Source organism: Oryctolagus cuniculus, chromosome 18, assembly GCF_964237555.1.
Source record: "Oryctolagus cuniculus chromosome 18, mOryCun1.1, whole genome shotgun sequence".
Lineage (NCBI taxonomy): Eukaryota > Metazoa > Chordata > Mammalia > Lagomorpha > Leporidae > Oryctolagus > Oryctolagus cuniculus.
This window is the reverse complement of record NC_091449.1, coordinates 59,662,511-59,678,836: the sequence shown is the minus strand read 5'-3', so window position 1 is coordinate 59,678,836 and position 16,326 is coordinate 59,662,511. Positions and strand designations below refer to the sequence as shown.

The window sequence follows — 16,326 nt, the reverse complement described above, 5'->3', positions numbered from 1 at the left end:
ACTGGTCCCTAGACTGTACTTCTTTAAAAAAAAAAAAAAACAACAAACTATTTATGTACTTGAAAGAGTTACACAGAGAGAGAAGGAGAAGCAGAGAAAGAGGTCTTCCATCCAATGGTTCACTCCGCAATTGGCCGCAACGGCCGGAGCTGCACCGATTCAAAGCCAGGAGCCACTTCCGTGTCTCCCATGTGGGTGCAGGGGCCCAGGACTTGGGCCATGTTCTACTGCTTTCCCAGGCCGAAGCAGAGAGCTGGATTGGAAGTGTAGTAGCCGGGACTTGAACTGGCACCCATATGGGATGCTGGCACTGCAGGCAGTGGCTTTATCTGTTATGCCACAGCGCCAGCCCCTGTACTTTTTAAAAAAAATGTCAGGACCGTTTCTCTTAGGGGAATAAGAATAGGAGTGGGAAAGGATCTTGGAGCATGTAGAGCATTGTGTTCGAATGAGAATGTGCGCATCTCCGGGAGATGCAGTGTAGTGTGTGGTATTGAATCCGATCTCTCTGTTCGCAAGGAGGAATTGTGATTTACAAACTGAGGATTCAAAGGATTGTTTCAGCCAACTGCAAATGGTGAGCATGGCTGTAGGGAGACAGGTGGATGCCCTATGGCCCTCATGACACGAGACCTCATTTCCTTCAAGAAGTTTACCCCAAATTTCCAATAAAATGTTTGGAGGGTTTTGTTACGACTGCAAATCAAATGTGTCCTTTTGAGAACCTGTTTGCACGGAACATTGAGAAAACACACTTTCGCTGTGAACATTTTGAAGCCCCTGCAAATGGCAGGGTTCCCACAGCGCTCGTTCCACAGGAGCCCATACCCCTAGGAAGCATCTGGAAGTCAATGCAGGTGTCACATAAGAATTTCATTAAGTGAGAGGTAGCTGTTTAGAAATTCTGTCCACGAATGAGCCATGAGGTACGCAATGCTGTGTTTCCATGGTCTGGGGTCAGACTAACTTGTCTGTCCTGCTCTGCGCCTTGGCTGCCATGTGATTCTCTCGGCCAAGAGGCTTCGACTCTGGGATTCCGAGTGGCCTTTTCTGTAAATCGGGGTAAAGTGTGCGGAGGGTCCCGACCCTGCTCAGGTGCTGAGATGCGTCAGTGTACAGAGGGCGGTAAATCAGCACCCTCGACTGCGCTGGTTGCTAAGTTTAAAAACGTCACTATTGCCACCTCCCCTCCCCGTCTCCCTTTGGAACATAAAGACAGTTCACACTGTTCCTCTGAGCAGACTTAGAACCGTGACGAGGTGGCCCCCTCTGCTATGCCCCTTCTGGGAGGGGAAAGACTGTGGCGGCCACAATGGAGCCAAGGCTCAAGCCCAGGTGTTTTAAGCCACCTCGGCAAGTTTCTAACTTCCATTGGAAGCGAGGAGATGGCTTGCTGCCTTCTGATTCCGCAGAGCTGCTGTGACGGACAAGAAAGCCGGGAGAGAATAAGTTGTCCAGGAGGAAGGCTCGCCTTATGCGTGTTGACTGACAAATTTTGGGTGTATACTTGATCAGTCTGCCCCAGTTCCAGTCTAGAGAAAGCAGGTGTTGGGAAATCAGACCTGAGCCCCCTGCAGGCCTGAATTACTCATGGTAATGGGTGAGTGGATCCCTAGTTACTCTCCTTGTTGGACACACACGGGCCTCTCAGTACCAAACACCGGCTCCACTCTGCCTTGTGCCAGACAGCGAGACACGCTTCCCCCAAGATGCCCTTTTGCAAATTGGTTGCCATGGGTGCTCTCAGGAGCAGGCCTCTGCCTCACCATGAACACACCCGATCCCATCACCTCTGGGAGGCGAAGCAATGCCTGCAGATTGAAGGCGTTGAAGGTGAACATTTATCAGGGATAAGTTACATGGTTTTCTGGGCCTCTGGGTGGATTCCCCCTGCTCCAATGGACTAAACGGGGACTCTGGGTGAAGTGATTAAAAAGTGGTATGGATGTCTTGTTAATGTATTCTCAGCACCCACCCGGGAGAAAGTCATCTAGTAACGGGCATGCAAAACAACTCTTCTCCGTCCTCTAGTGCTCCAAGACCTGTGGGCGCGGAGTGAGGAGGCGAGAGCTCGTGTGCAGAGGCTCGGCCGCCGAGACCCTCCCCGCGACCCTGTGCGCCAGCGCCCCCCGACCGGAAGTGCAGGAGGGCTGCGTGCTAGGGCGATGTCCCAAGAACACCCGGCTGCAGTGGGTCACCTCTTCGTGGAGCGAGGTGAGGGCAGACGAACGATTGGGGACTTTGCGAATGCACAGCTTGCCCACCAGCACGTAGACACAACGTATGGGAGGTGCCTCCTCGTCTCTGGTCCTGCCCTTCTGATTTGTTTCGCACACATCGATCAGGCCTGTGCCAGGGCAGTGGCGGGGGGGGGGGCACAGAATGTCATGAAGCACCCAGGAACCATGGGGAGGAATGCAAAATGCTGTGACGGAAGTCTGTAGTTACGTAGGGAGTTCAAGGTTCAGCCCAGCCAGACTTCAGGCACAGCCCTGGCCGGAAGAAAATTACAGGGGAGCCTGAGCTTGAGAGGCGAGTAGGAACCAAGGACGAGCTGGGGGGGGCGGGGGGAGGCTCAGCCAGCCTGCAGAAGTGTGGTGCCAAAATCAAACTTCTAATTCCATTTTCAGTGAACTTCTAGAGAGACCTTGGAGGAGCCCCTGGGAATGTTAAATACAGGCCAACTGTCAGATTTCATTTCGGGGGGCGGTGGGGGGGATCGTTGTAAACCAGCAAAGGCTATCATTAAGATAAGGCAATTCTGGCCCTGCGAGAAGCAGTGTCTTTGAGCCCTGAAGAGCCCAGGTGGTGTGTGCGAGCCTGTAGGGGCGGGGAGGAAGGGGGGAAGGTGCCTCCCGAATTTCTGGTCTTTGGAATTGGAGCTAAATGTGGCATAGGATGTGATATCGGCTCCTGTGGTGAAATGCAGAGGCCAAAGGTCCATGTTTGGAGTGGGCCCATTCACCAGTGGAGGGCTGCCACTGGATCGGTGGGCTCTGCTCCCTCGATGCTCCTCATTCTGGCCAAGGCCTGTGTCCCTCCCATGGGTGCTGATGGTGTGGCACTGTGCTGCTCTCCTGCCCTGTTGGCTCTAAAGAGACGTTTCAATCTAACGGCTGAAGGCTTGGGTTTCAAACAAACCGACTGCACCCAGTTTCCCTGTCTCCATCAGCCTTTGCTGGTTACTGTGGGCATGACTTCGGGCTACTTGACGTGGCTCAACCCTGCTTTCCTCCCCTCTGCTGTGGGGCCTGCAATGTCAAGTGTACAAAGCACAGTGTCCTCCCCTCTCCTGCACGACGGATACACTGATGCCAGTTTCTGATGCAGTTTCTCAGGGCTCCACACGATTGCTCCCCAGTAATGCTTAAACGGCAGCTCTCATACTTGGTTCATCAGCTGCCTCCCTTTTCCCTCTGCCATGCACAGCTGGGTTTTAGCGCAGCGAGAGGTCGGTAAATACAAAGAACAGTTACTTAACAGACAGTGGGTCTTCCCACTCGGCTCTTACCCCCTTCCCTGCACCCTACTTCTTTGGCTTAGACTTCCACATCCTCAGAGAGGCCTCAGGTTGTTCTGGACACCCATAAGCAGCACCCTGCCGCTGGACATCCACGTGGACACCACCCAGAGCCCCTGCCGTCTTCCTCCTCCTGGAGTTGGGCTCCATGTCACACCCACGGGGTACCTCCCAGTCTCTGCTTGAGAGCCCCGTGATTCTGACTTGGGGTTTCCTCACCTCCAGCGTCGTGATTTAGAAGTGTGTGTGCCTGATCTCCCCAGTTCTCTCTGTGCATGTCCCCACAGAGGCTGTGGCCTTCTGTGCATACACCCTGGCTCAGCAGCTTTCCCTCCCGAGCCCTGAACACCTTCCTGTCTCGGCTCCTAGTGCTCTGCGACCTGTGGTGTGGGTGTGAGGAAGCGGCAGCTGACGTGCAGCGAGAAGACCTTGCAGGGAAAACTCGTACCTTTCCCAGAGCGAAGGTGCCGCAATGTGAAGAAGCCCACGCTGGACCTGGAAGAGACGTGCAGCCGAAGGCCGTGTCCAGCCCGTCCCGTGTACAACTCGGCGGCTGGATGGTACTCATCACCCTGGCAGCAGGTACGGGCACGCGGTCTGTGGAAGGTGTAGTGGGCTCAAACTCTGCCATCTCTTGAGGTCTTCCACCTGCTCCATCAGTGCTGTGCCTCGAGGCAGGTCCCCTAATCTGTAAACCTGGTTCACACCCAGAGTATCAGGGTAGGCATAGCTGGTAGAGGGACTTTTGCCTGCAAGAAAACGGTTGGCTGTGGCTGCTCCTAATGTTGCAATGGTCATCCGTCGTTGGGGCTTTGATTGTTGAATCGCAGAGCTAAGATGGGTGGAACCCATTCTGGGCACTGTGCCAAGTGCCTGACATGCATTCACTATCCTCTCACCCAACGCGTGGGTATCGCCGCTATCTTGTGGTCCAGTAGCTCAGTGTTTCGGGCAATGCAGCCTAGGTGAGTAGATGGTTAGCACCATCTCTGGCTGAGCTGCCTCGCAGGAATGCCTGGCTCGCTAATCTGGGAAAACAGATCCTTGTGCCATCGCAGCCCCCAGTGCTTCAGGGGACTTGGCCATGGGAGAGGCTCTGCTCACACCCCCACTGCACAGGGGTGTGGGGACATATGCAAGCACACACCTGGGGGGTTCCTCTGCGTCCACGTGTTTATTAGGAAAGAAAATACATGACTTTAATTTTTCTGTGCCCAAAACAGCTTAATATGGACAGAAGGAAATGGGTATCTTAGGGGCCCGGGTATTATTCCTATGGATTCTTTAAAAATTATGTAATTTACATCGGGGGCCAGCAGGACTGATCTGCTCTCCCAGACCCCTTCCTGTAAATGTATTTTGGGAGCACAGCCTTGCTCATTCACTTCCAGGTTGACCATAGCTGCTTTTGGCCAACAGCACACAATGGTAAAGCCTAGAGCATTTGCCAGTTCTTGGTTCCAGTGATCCATTGACCATTGTATGGGTATATGTGAAAGTGAGGCCGATTCTAAACCTCAAACCCTATACACCTAACGTACCTTTTCCTCCCCGCACCAGGCCATAGAGTGAAACTCAGGAAGCCCTCATCTGCAGTAAAATCAGAGCTGCATTTTCCCTGTTGTTTTTTGTTATAAACATTTATTTTTCAGAACTGCCTTTAAAACCAAAGGGGGCAAGCCTGAGCTGTCAGTTTTAGGGTTGTGGGAAGGGCACTGTGGCTTCACTGACTTTAAGGAACCAAGGAATGTACCACAGTAACTCATGCTCTCCAGGCACAGCCAGAGCATAATTCCAGAGCTGTCTCTGATGACCATTTCTGTCTGTCCTAGTTGGGAACTAGCACCTCCACAGAGATGCTCGGGCAGCCTGTCAGCAGCGTGATGACTTCCCTCCATGTGTCTGCATTTGTTTGTCTTCTTATGGCAGCTTCTGCAGTTCTGGAACCCACGGGCTTGCCAGCCAGCCTTTGCCTAAGGCCCTTCGAAGCACACTCAAGGGCTCTATCATGTTAGGGGAGCTGCAGGCACTGCCACCCCTGTGGGCCTGGCTGTGGTTCCTTGCCCTGGGTGACGCTGACCTTTGCTTCCTCCTGCTGCAGTGCACGGTGACCTGCGGAGGAGGGGTCCAGACGCGCTCTGTGCACTGTGTGCACCAAGGCCGGCCTTCTGCAAGTTGTCTGCTCCGGCAGAAGCCTCCCGTGCTACGAGCCTGCAACACGAACTTCTGTCCGGCTCCTGAAAAGAAAGGTAAAGGACCCGTGTGCCTGTCCATGCAATTTGTCTTCAGAGAGCTTTGGCAGAAGCCCACTCGAGTGGTTTGGGCAGCACCTTGCTCTACTACAGCCCCGCACATCAAAGTGTCAGGAACAGTGCTCCCTAGATGGGTCCAAGGCCCCACTCCTGGGCTGGTTCCTGCCCAACTGATTGAAATTAAGCACTGTTCAGTAAATAAATGCCAAAGTAACCCCTTTGTGCCAGAGATGAATGAACAGGCAGTGCCTTCACGGAGCTTAGGTTTTAATCAATGAGGCACTATAGATGTAACCACCCTAGGACTGCATCTTAGCTACTGCTGTAGTTAGAGTTCAAGTGCAGGGATGGGAAAATACTGACACCAGCCTTGGTCCAACTTCCTGTAAAGCAGTCTGAGGACCACCAGGAACTATTTTTCAGCCTCACCAGATTCCAGTGCGCTAAGGTGTCACTTGCTAGCATAAAAGTGCTATAGCTTTTCCAAGACTTCCCGTTGGTACCTCTGGGCTTAGGTCATCAATGTTCAGTTGTTTATCTTAGGCGAGCACACAATCTGTGAACTGTGGTGGGTTTCTGCAGGGAGAAGAAATGGGTATTTTTGAGCACACAGACACATTATTCCAGGCCCTCTCCTCCTCTGTTTACCAGCAGTGATTTCTCATTTCTCTCCTGGGTCTACAGGCGGAAATGACAGTGGTGCAGTGAACGGGATCCCAATGCATGTACGGTCCTAGGACAGAGGGAGGCCGTGGGTTTAGGAAGTGCATTGTTGTACACAGATGGTGCTCAAGTACCAGGAAGCCCTCTGCTTCCTTCAATGGATAGCAAGTACCTACTGTCCATCTCCCAGGCTAAAGAACAACTCGGGGTCTTTGAGGCCCACAGAGCTTAGTGTATCAGAGGACATGGGCTTAGTGGAAATGATTAATAGGAGGGGTGGGATATTGGCAGTGTTGCAGTGGTGGTCAGTTGTACTGGCGTGGTAGGAATAGGAATGTAGCTTTCTCCAAAGAGCAACAGTGAAGAGAGGACGATCAGACATTTGATTTACGTGAATGGTTTGGGGGCTCTTTCCCAGTGCTGCCATTCCCATCGTCCCATAACCACGGCCATGTCAGTCATCTTCCTTGCAGTCAGTGTTCAGAAGACAAGGGTTGGGCTAAAGGAGTTTGGACCCTAGAGAAGACCCTTCTGCCGAGGTTGCTGCCATCTATTCTAGTATAGGTGAGAAAGTTGACCGTCCCTCAGCCCCCCCCCCCCCCGGATGCTCACAGCCCGTCTAGGGGTATTCATCCTATACTGTAACTTCTGTGGAGTGCCTTACCTGGCTGGATTTCAGCCTTGGGACCTTTGCATTGTGTATATTTCTGTATAAACTCTATTAAGAGAAGAGGAGACATGTTGGGCTAAGTGGTTAAGTCACCAACATCCCATACTGGAGAGCCTGGATTCAAGCGTTAGCTCCAGTCACAGCTTTCTGTTCCCGGATACCCCAGGAGACAGTGGCAATGACACAGGTAGTGGGGTCTTTGCCACCCATGGGAGGGTGGGGGTGCTGACGCCCAAGCTTCAGCAACCCCATCTTGGATGATGTAGGCATTTAAAGCTACATTGGATTGAAACTCACTCTCTCCAAGTAAGTAAAAATGTAAGAGGGGGCAGGGATGAGACTGGCTGGTGACACTACAGTGTCAGTAGCTGGAAGATGACTAGGGGATTAATAAGCTGCCCCTTAGGGCACCTCTCTCGTTAGATGGGAGCAGGCAATGTTTATATTGCCAAGAGCAAGGACTCAGGTCATAAAAATAGTCGTGTGGTCTGGCACATTGTCTTTAAGAATCAGGAACAGAGCTGCTATTTAACTGTGCACAGCACCGTTAAACCGGCTGGTCATTCTTGCTTTTCCCTCTTTTTCTCTCACCTTATACCAAATGTGCCAGCAAATTCTTTAGACTGTACCTCCAAATGTATCTAGGAATTCCTGGAAAGAAAAGAGTAACCCCATTATTACATCTTTAATTCAAACCTGCTGATTCTCAGCTTAGGTATAAAGAGAACTGCACTTAACAAATACTGACTTTGTGACAAAAACTATTTGAAGTGCGGAGTTAAAGCAATTAAAAGAGCAAAGACATTGCTCTTGAGAAGTTTGTTGTTCATCTGGCTTCTAGAACACAAACACAGAATCTAGTGCATGCTAATACATGCAAGGTACATAACTAGGGATACCTCATGGGAGGCCAAGGAATTTGCTGGTTTTATATTGTCAGGGAAGGTCTAACTGATAAATGACCTTGGAATTGGACTTACAGTGCCTTGGGGAAAAGTGTTTCTAGCAGAGAAACAGGGGAACCCAGTGAATGCCTGGGAGGACCAGAGCATCCTAAGAGATCCAGTTCAGCTGCATTGGGAAAGAAAGGGGACCGAATCTTTGATTGCAGTGGGTTGGAAGAGTTGGGAATGCAGGCCTGCTAGTGAAGGGGCTTAGGCTTTCAAGGGATCACTGCAGGAATAGAAAGGGGAACTTTAGGTGGAACCATTGAGGCTAGGGGAAGGAACTGTAAGCAGTCTTGAATCACAGATAGCAGCAGGAGGGCTGAGATGCGGCCAAGCCACGCTCAAGGGCAGAGGCTTGGGTTACGCCTTTGGCAGCACCTTTGCAGATTCATGAGGAGTGGATCCCTTGCGGGTGCAGGGGGTTGTAGCTGACTCAAGGCTACCAGCAGCTTAAGGATTACACAGTTCCAGCTGCCAGTGAGAATGATGAAGAAGTCTACCTTACTGCAGTAGAAGGAATCCCAGCTTCTGAGACTTGTGTTTACGTTCACAGGAGATTTTACTTACCTTGTCTCCTGAGGCCCTTCTCTGTAAGAATCTCTGGTGTACAACATCTTATCTGTCAGTCATCTTACTTGAGCAGCTGAAAAAATTAGAAAGGACTGGGCTTGACTTACATTTGCTTATCTGCAAAATGACTACGAGATGTACCCTACACAGAATACTGGAGCTGGGTCAGAAATCCAGGTTCCTGACTCCAAATGTATTTCACCTCCTGCTTGCTAAAGCAGATGGTTCAAGGGCTAGCAGCAGGGAGCATTCCCTGAGTGTCCATGGAATGGACTTAGGGAAAATCACGCCAAGTGTGAAAAAGGTGCATGGATTCCAAAAACTGTTGGCACCCTAATTTCTGTTCATGCTATTCTCCCATGACCTTTTGAAGTAGCCTCACCCATTTACAGCGACGGTTTAACAAGCTCCCCAGGGAATTCCTGATGCATGGTTCTGGGGTGCTTTCCTTCCATCTTTCAGGTCATAGGTCAGATATCCATGTCTGGTTCTCCCCCCAAAAATAGAATCTGCTTCCATTTTGCTTGTGGCCAAGGTCCCTTTTGGTACCGTACTATGCCCCTATCTCCCTCCTACCATTTAATGGGAAGACCATACAGAAAGGCCCCCGGGAGATGAACCCCCTTTCTTTCCAGATTCTCACCTTAAAAAAAGGCTGGAGAACCCGGCTAATGTCCCTGCTGTATTTTCCTTGCAGAGGATCCATCTTGTGTGGATTTCTTCAGTTGGTGTCACCTGGTGCCCCAGCACGGCGTCTGCAACCACAAATTCTATGGCCAGCAGTGCTGCAGGTCGTGCACAAGGAAGAGCTGACCGGCCTGGCCCATCTTCCCCGGGGCCTGCCCAGTCCATCGCTGGAGACAGCAGCCGCCTGGTGAAGCCAGAGTGGAGCCTCTCCAACCACCTCCAGCCACAGCGTCCAAACCTCAGTCCTCCTTCTGTTTCCCGAAGCACGTGGTACTCCAAAGCACTTGAAAATCAGAAGCGATGACAAATCTGCATTACAAAAACACAGCAGAGCCCAGCCCAGTTTTTGGATTTGCACTGCTATGGTAAAGAAGTGAGGAATCGCACCGAGACACGTCAGTCAGATTTTCCTTCTGACAACCTAACAGTCTTAAACAGTTTCAAAACGGACTTCTCCCTGCATCCTTTGAACTCCAAGGGCTTCTGTGTTGCAACGGTCCTTTCAGGCTTCAGGGCAGAGACGGTGACTTGGAGCGGTCACACACGGGGGCGTCGGCGCGGCTCGACTGAAACTGTCAACAGCCCCCTCCGGAGTTCCACGCGAGAAGCCCGACGGTGCTCACCGCTGTGCTTGCTGCTGGACAAGCAAGCTTCCTGTGCTGTTTAGTTAGTGTGTGTTGTTTATTACTTTGTTTAAGGTATATTCTGCTTAGAGTCTCCAAGACGACAATTAATAACTTGAAAAGTGTTCCCAGGAATATTTGGACATAAGGCAACACGGACTGCTGAAGATCTCCACGCGACTGAAATTCACACGTGGGAGGAAAGAAACTTGTACCTCGTGGTGCTTACTGAACAAGTCCTTGGGAGGCCCGAGGCTGCTGCTGGGGAATGAACCCGCGAGATGCTCATTTCTAATCCAACTCCAGGAGGAGCCCAGAGGCAGAGCCGCAGTCTTGGGAGGGTGAGGAAGCCATCCTTTCTAATGCCCCGCACCTATGAGCAGAGCTGCTCGCAAAGTCAGAGCCCACTAGGGGCTCTTTCCTACCAACTGACGTGTCTACATTTGGCCTAGGATTTAAGGAGCAGGAGGAAAAGGTGGCCATAAACACCCATTTGTCTTGGTGCTACATGAATGTTAATAAATCGTAATATGCCCAGGCCCTTGAGTGAACGAGTGGTTCAGCCCTCCAGCTGAAATTCCACTCGTCAGAAGCCAGCTGCTGGTAGGCATTAATGAGTTTTAAATTGTTCTCAATTGGAAAAACACCACACAGTGTTTTGCCAAAACCAAAGTAACTTACAAGATTGTATCCTTCTGTAATTATTTGAAAGTGGTTAGACAGAGCGTATTTATACAATTCGACTCTGTTCCTCAACTCCTTTGAAGAATGTGACCCAATTTTACTTCTTTACCAAACATCTCAATTCAATGCAGGATTCGCCAGCTCAGCATCACCGGCCAGACAGTGGTTTGTTAAATTTAGTAGCATCCCTTTTTCCCACTCTAATTAAAATCATGAGTCCTTCAACCTCAGAGAAATAATGATTAGGCACTTTTTTCGATCCATGCGGTTTGGCCTCCAGTACTGAACATTTGATCATCAGAAAAAAGAATGGTGCCCTGCCATCACATGCTTTGCCCTCTGAAAAGTAACAAGCTATGTGTTTCTTTATATAATTATCCTTTTATTTTATGGAAAAATTAATTTATTAATAGCCTATTCCTATGTGTTTCCACTTGCTTCTAAGTGATATTAATTCTGAGGAAGAAAATGTTGAATAAAACCCTGGATTATAGAGAAAGGTCAAAATATATGTGTAATATTTAATTATTTTATAAGTTTTATAATAAAGTATTCTGTTTCTTTATCTTTGAAATTTGTGACCCGACTTCTCACTTGTGCAAGAGCTTATTTCTGAGCTCACGGACCTGTCGAACCCGAGGGGCCCGGGCTGCGGTGCAGAGGTTACGTAAAGCCTGCAGCGCCGGCATCGCATATGGCTGCAGTTCAGTCCCAGCTGCGCCGCTTCGGCTCCAGCTCCCTGCTCATGCGCCTGGGCAAGCAGTGGAAGATGGCCCAAGTACTTGGGCCCCCGCATCCACGTGGGAGACCTGGAAGGAGCTCCCGGCTTCAGTCTGGCCCAACCCTGGGCACTGCAGGCATTTGGGGAATGAACCAGCTGATGGAAGGTCTCCAACTCTGTTTGAAATAAAAAAACAAAACTCAGAAAATAACTTCCCAGGGGGGAGGAAACTATTCAGTAATTAGATTTTTCTCTTGTGCGTCTTACAGAATTGGCTACTGTGAAATTCTGCCACGAACGAGATGGCGCACTCTGTATCCTGGGCAGGGGCAGAGCTGCTGTGCTCTCGTGTAATGGACATGCAAGCACTTGTCTATGACATCGCCTAAGAGAAAGCTGCCGTCCACGGGCGTCTTCCACTTGAAAGCATTCTGATAGAACAACAGGGGGAGGAGTGGAAGGATGGGGGCGAGAGGAGCAGACACAGAACACTGAAAGCCGTTGCCAGGTTTTGCCAGTTTTGCATCACCAGACAAATAGCCAATAGCTACCCGGGCAGAGTGAGTGCCACTGACCTAACTACACAGCATTTTCCCCGCACCCAGGCTTCCACCTGCATACGCATTCACAGAAGCCCCTGGCAGTGATTTCCAGTAGCTGACATAAGAAATAAGAATGCAAAACAGAAAATAAGGCACCTCTGTGTTGTTTGGCAACAAACTATTACAAGCCACCCTGTATTAGTGTTGAGTGGGTGCCAGGTACTGCTAAAAGCACATGTGTTGTCTCAGGCCTCCCAACAGCCTACTTAGGAATCGGGTACTCTTTGGTTACAGGTGACGACTCTGGGATTCAGAGACACTGACTGTGTGCCCTTGGGCCCAATGTAGAGTAATGGGGTCAGTACAGGACTCTCACAGGTTCCCTGGAGTTCTCCTGTCCCTGTGCTGAACCATCCTGGGAGAGAGAGAGAACATAGAACTCTCCTGTTATGGCCCAAGAGAGCCATGTGAACAGAGTTTGGCAATAAATGATTTCATGATGAATTAGGGAATTTAAATCCCCACTTTAGAACGAAGGATACTTAAAGACTGTCGCGTACCAAAGTCTATCTCCTAATAACTGCTTCTCTCTGGGGTGACAGCACTGCCGTGCCTGGAGCCTGCAACCCCAAGTCCCTTAGGATGCAGTAAGAACCTTCTGCATGACGTATATGCTACAGATAGGGAAAGAGGATCCCACAGCAGTGTAGAGTGTGCAAGAAATAATTTATGGGATTAATAGCACAGATTCATTATTAAATGTGATCTGGAAAAGGTCGCTAACTTATGTGTCATTCCAGTTCATCTTAGAAAATGTAAAACATGGGGGCTGGCATGATGGCATAGGAGGTAAAGCCACCACCTGCAACACTGGCATCCCCTATGGGCTCCAGTTTGTGTCCCAGCTGCTCCATTTCTGATCCAGCTCACTGCTAATGGCCTCAGAAAAGCAGTGGAAGATGGCCCTAGAGTTTGGGCCCCTGCACCCATGTGGGAGACCTGAAAGAAGCTCCTGGCTTTGGCCTGGTTCAGCACTGGCCATGGTGGCTGCTTGGGAAGTGAACCAGCAGATGGAAGCTCTCTCTCTCTCTCTCTCTCTGTGTGTGTGTCTCCCTCTCTCACAGTAACTCTTTCAAATAAATAGATGTTTAAAAATGTAGAAGTATGCCAAGAACCTATGCTTTGACCCCCTTACCTTACGTTTTCCCTTGGATTTTAATTCCTTGACCCTCTCTGTTGTCTCCACTGATGCTGATGCTAACGCCCGAGTTACTGCTCATCGTCACCCCTGGATCTGAGTGGCAGCTACCTTCCTCCTCCAGAGAGGATCTCAGTCTTTGTCACGGTGATTTGGGAACTACTGTCACTCGTTTAGCATCCTCACCAGTTTCCCATAAGCACCTCTGTCACCTCTACTAATTTCTGATTGATATTAAATTAAAAAAATGGCTTTCTGTAAAGAAAAAATTGAGAAAGAAAGCTTTATGGAACTCCTTTATATGGAGAATCTCTCAAAGCTGCAAGAGGAAAACACAGACCACCGAAGGGACTTCCCAGCCACCTGACTGCTGACTTCGCAGCAGGAACCTTAGAGGCCAGGCGTGGAATGAGTGAAGGGAGAAAACCGCCAACCAAGACGACCCATACAAGCTGTATTTTAACTGGAAGGAGGGACCGGTTCCCAGACCAACTCGCAATAAGGATTATCACCAGACCCTGCCTACATGGTCTACAGTCAACGGGTCTAGTGCTGCAGGTGCCCAGAAATCACCTTGGAGTTCTGGGTTTGAAATCTACCTCTGGCTCCTGACTGTGGCTCCCTTCTAGTGCAGCTCCTGGGTGATGACTGAAGTAACTGGGTTCCTGCCGTGCACACCTGGGAGACCCGCACTGAGTGTCCATCTCCCAAGCCCAGCCCAGGCAGTGCAGGCATCAGGAGAAGGAACCAGTAGATGGGTCTTCCCCCCACTCTTCCTCCCTCCCACATCAATTTTTTTTTAATGTAAAAACAGAAAAGATACGCTGATGGGAATCCTTCAGACTCAAAGGAAAAGACACTATGCAGGAAAAAGAAAATATCAGAAGGTAGAAAACTCACTGACTTAGAGATCCCACAAGTACAGATACACACTGACAGCAAATGATCTTCAGCCAACTTGCTCAAAATGTGCACTGGAGAAGCCACAGGTTTTCCATAAGTAGTGCTGGAGACACTGGGAATCCACATATGTAAGAGCAAAACGAGACTTTCACTCCTCTCTTTCATCATAGACAAAATCAACTCCAAATCGATTCAAGACCTAAATGTAGGGGCCGGCGCTGTGGCATAGCGGGTCAAGCTGCCACCCGCAGTGCAGGTATCCCATGTGGGCACCAGTTTGAGTTCCAGCTGCTCCACTTCCAATCCATCTCTCTGCTATGGCCTGGGAAAGCAGAAGATGGCCCAAGTCCTTGGGCCCTTGCGCCCATATGGGAGACCCGGAAGAAACTACTGGTTCCTGGCTTTGGATCAGCGATGATCCAGCCATTGCGGCCAACCTAGGGAGTGAATCAGCAGATGGAAGACCGCTCTCTCTCTGCTTCTCTGTGTAACTCTGCCTTTCAAATAAATCTTAAAAAAACAAACAAACAAAAAAACTAAATGTAAGACCAGACACTGTAAAACCATCAGAAAAAAACATAGGTAAAATGCCTCAGGACATTAGAATAAAAGTTTTTATGTCTAGGGTACTAAAAGCATAGGAAACAAAAGTAAAAACAGACATGTGGAATTTCAAACTAAAAAGCTTCTACATAGCAAAGAAAACAGTCCACGAAACAGCCTACAGAATGGGAGAAAATATTCCCAAACTATATAACTGTCAAGGGGTTAATAACCAGATATATAAAGAACCCAACTCAGTAGAACAGAAAGATACTCCAATTTAAAAATGGGCAACAGATCTGAAAAGGCATTCTTAAAAGGAGGAAAAGAATGGCCAACAGGTGCATGAAGAACACCCTCAGTGTCACTAATCACCAGGTAAATGCAAATCAAGACTACAATGAAACACCATACTGTCCAGTTGGAATAGTCACCGTCAAAAAGACAACAGAGGGACCAATGCTGTGGCGTAGTGGGTAAAGCTGCCACCTGCAGTGCCAGCATCCCCTGTGGACACCATTTTGAGACCTGGCTACTCCACTTCTGATCCAGCTCGGTACTGGGGAGTGGGAAGGCCAAGTGCTTGGCCCCTGCAACCCATGCTGGGGACCCTGAAGCCGCTCTCAGCTACTGGCTCTGGATTGGCCTAGCTCCGGTCATTGCGGCCATTTGGGGAGAGACCCAGTGAATGGAAGACTTCTCTTTCTCTCTCTCTGCCTCTGCCTCTCTGTAACCCTGCCTTTCAAATACATAAAGAAGTTTTTTTCTTACTAAAAAAAAAAGGACAAGAGACTTGCTGAGGATATGAAGATTAGAGAGTCCTTCACACACGGTCAGCTGGAATGTAAATTATTACAGCCTCTGTGGAAAACAGTACACAGGTTCCTCAAAACACCAGCACTGAAACTACAATATGACCCAGCAATTACTGAATATTTATCCAAAGATAATGCATTCAGTATATGACAAATATATGAAAAGATCAGGAAAGGTTAATAGGTTCTAAGTTATAGTTGGACAGGATAAGGAAATTCCGGAATTCTATGACATAGTAGGACAACTATAGAGGACAACAGTGTACTCATTATGTTTATTATATATATATGATTTTCTTTCACCAAAGCCTATAAATGTTTGAGGAGGTAGCTCTGTTTACCCTTAGCATTGCACAATGTACACCTGTATTGAGACATGACATGGTACCCCGTAAGTATGTACAACCATTAGTTAATAAAAATTCAATGAAATAGAAAATCTCCACTACATGGCTTACGGAGATAGCCATCATAAAAGCAAGCCTGACAAACATTAACATTTTAATTATTCATGTCAAAACATAAAACTGTCACTTTAACTGGTTTACAGAATTCATCCTTGAACAAAAGATTCCTTAGTGGGAAGGAGATTAGGTGATTCAAGTCAAGAATAAAGGTGGAATTTTTGGTCAACAAGATTATCTGCATCCCAATCCCAACAAGCACAGAGGAAGACCACATCATATCCATTAAATGTACCCTTGCGGACAGAGCTCACACTGAGAATCACGATGTTGGCAGGAGCAGCTACCCTTGCATTTGAAGCCAACTCCCTCCCTAAAGTGTGTGTGTGTGTGTGGGCGTGTGTCTGGGGGCAGGGCGGAGTGGGCGGATTTCCCTGAGACCGATGGCGCTGGCTAGAGAGAGCAAGATAGCAAACAATCATCTGGTCGTGCTCCCTTCTTTCTAACCCCCAAAGAGAAACTATCTGGGGGGAAGGAATTGGGCACACGGTGTCCTGGAATACCTTGAGGCTTTCCTAGAACAG

The 16,326-nt window shown here is 49.2% G+C and overlaps 1 protein-coding gene and 1 long non-coding RNA gene across 3 annotated transcripts in view; one reads left to right on the top strand and one right to left on the bottom strand.

Moving 5' to 3' along the window:
• Nucleotides 1-11,179, top strand: part of ADAMTS18 (ADAM metallopeptidase with thrombospondin type 1 motif 18) — a 157,561-nt gene extending 146,382 nt beyond the window's left edge. For both annotated transcript variants that reach the window (XM_051847029.2, XM_017342378.3), the window contains 4 exons: nucleotides 2,032-2,214; nucleotides 3,890-4,102; nucleotides 5,622-5,769; nucleotides 9,320-11,179. In XM_051847029.2, the coding sequence (XP_051702989.2) occupies nucleotides 2,032-2,214; nucleotides 3,890-4,102; nucleotides 5,622-5,769; nucleotides 9,320-9,435 (660 nt within the window). In that variant the 3' untranslated portion in view covers nucleotides 9,436-11,179. The remainder of the gene's footprint in view (nucleotides 1-2,031; nucleotides 2,215-3,889; nucleotides 4,103-5,621; nucleotides 5,770-9,319) is intronic.
• Nucleotides 7,696-9,415, bottom strand: LOC103348524 (uncharacterized). Its single transcript, XR_011384343.1, has 3 exons — nucleotides 9,266-9,415; nucleotides 8,620-8,695; nucleotides 7,696-7,756 (listed from the first exon to the last, which is right to left on the bottom strand). It is a non-coding gene; the product is annotated as an uncharacterized lncRNA (long non-coding RNA).
• Nucleotides 11,180-16,326: the final 5,147 nt, after the last annotated feature.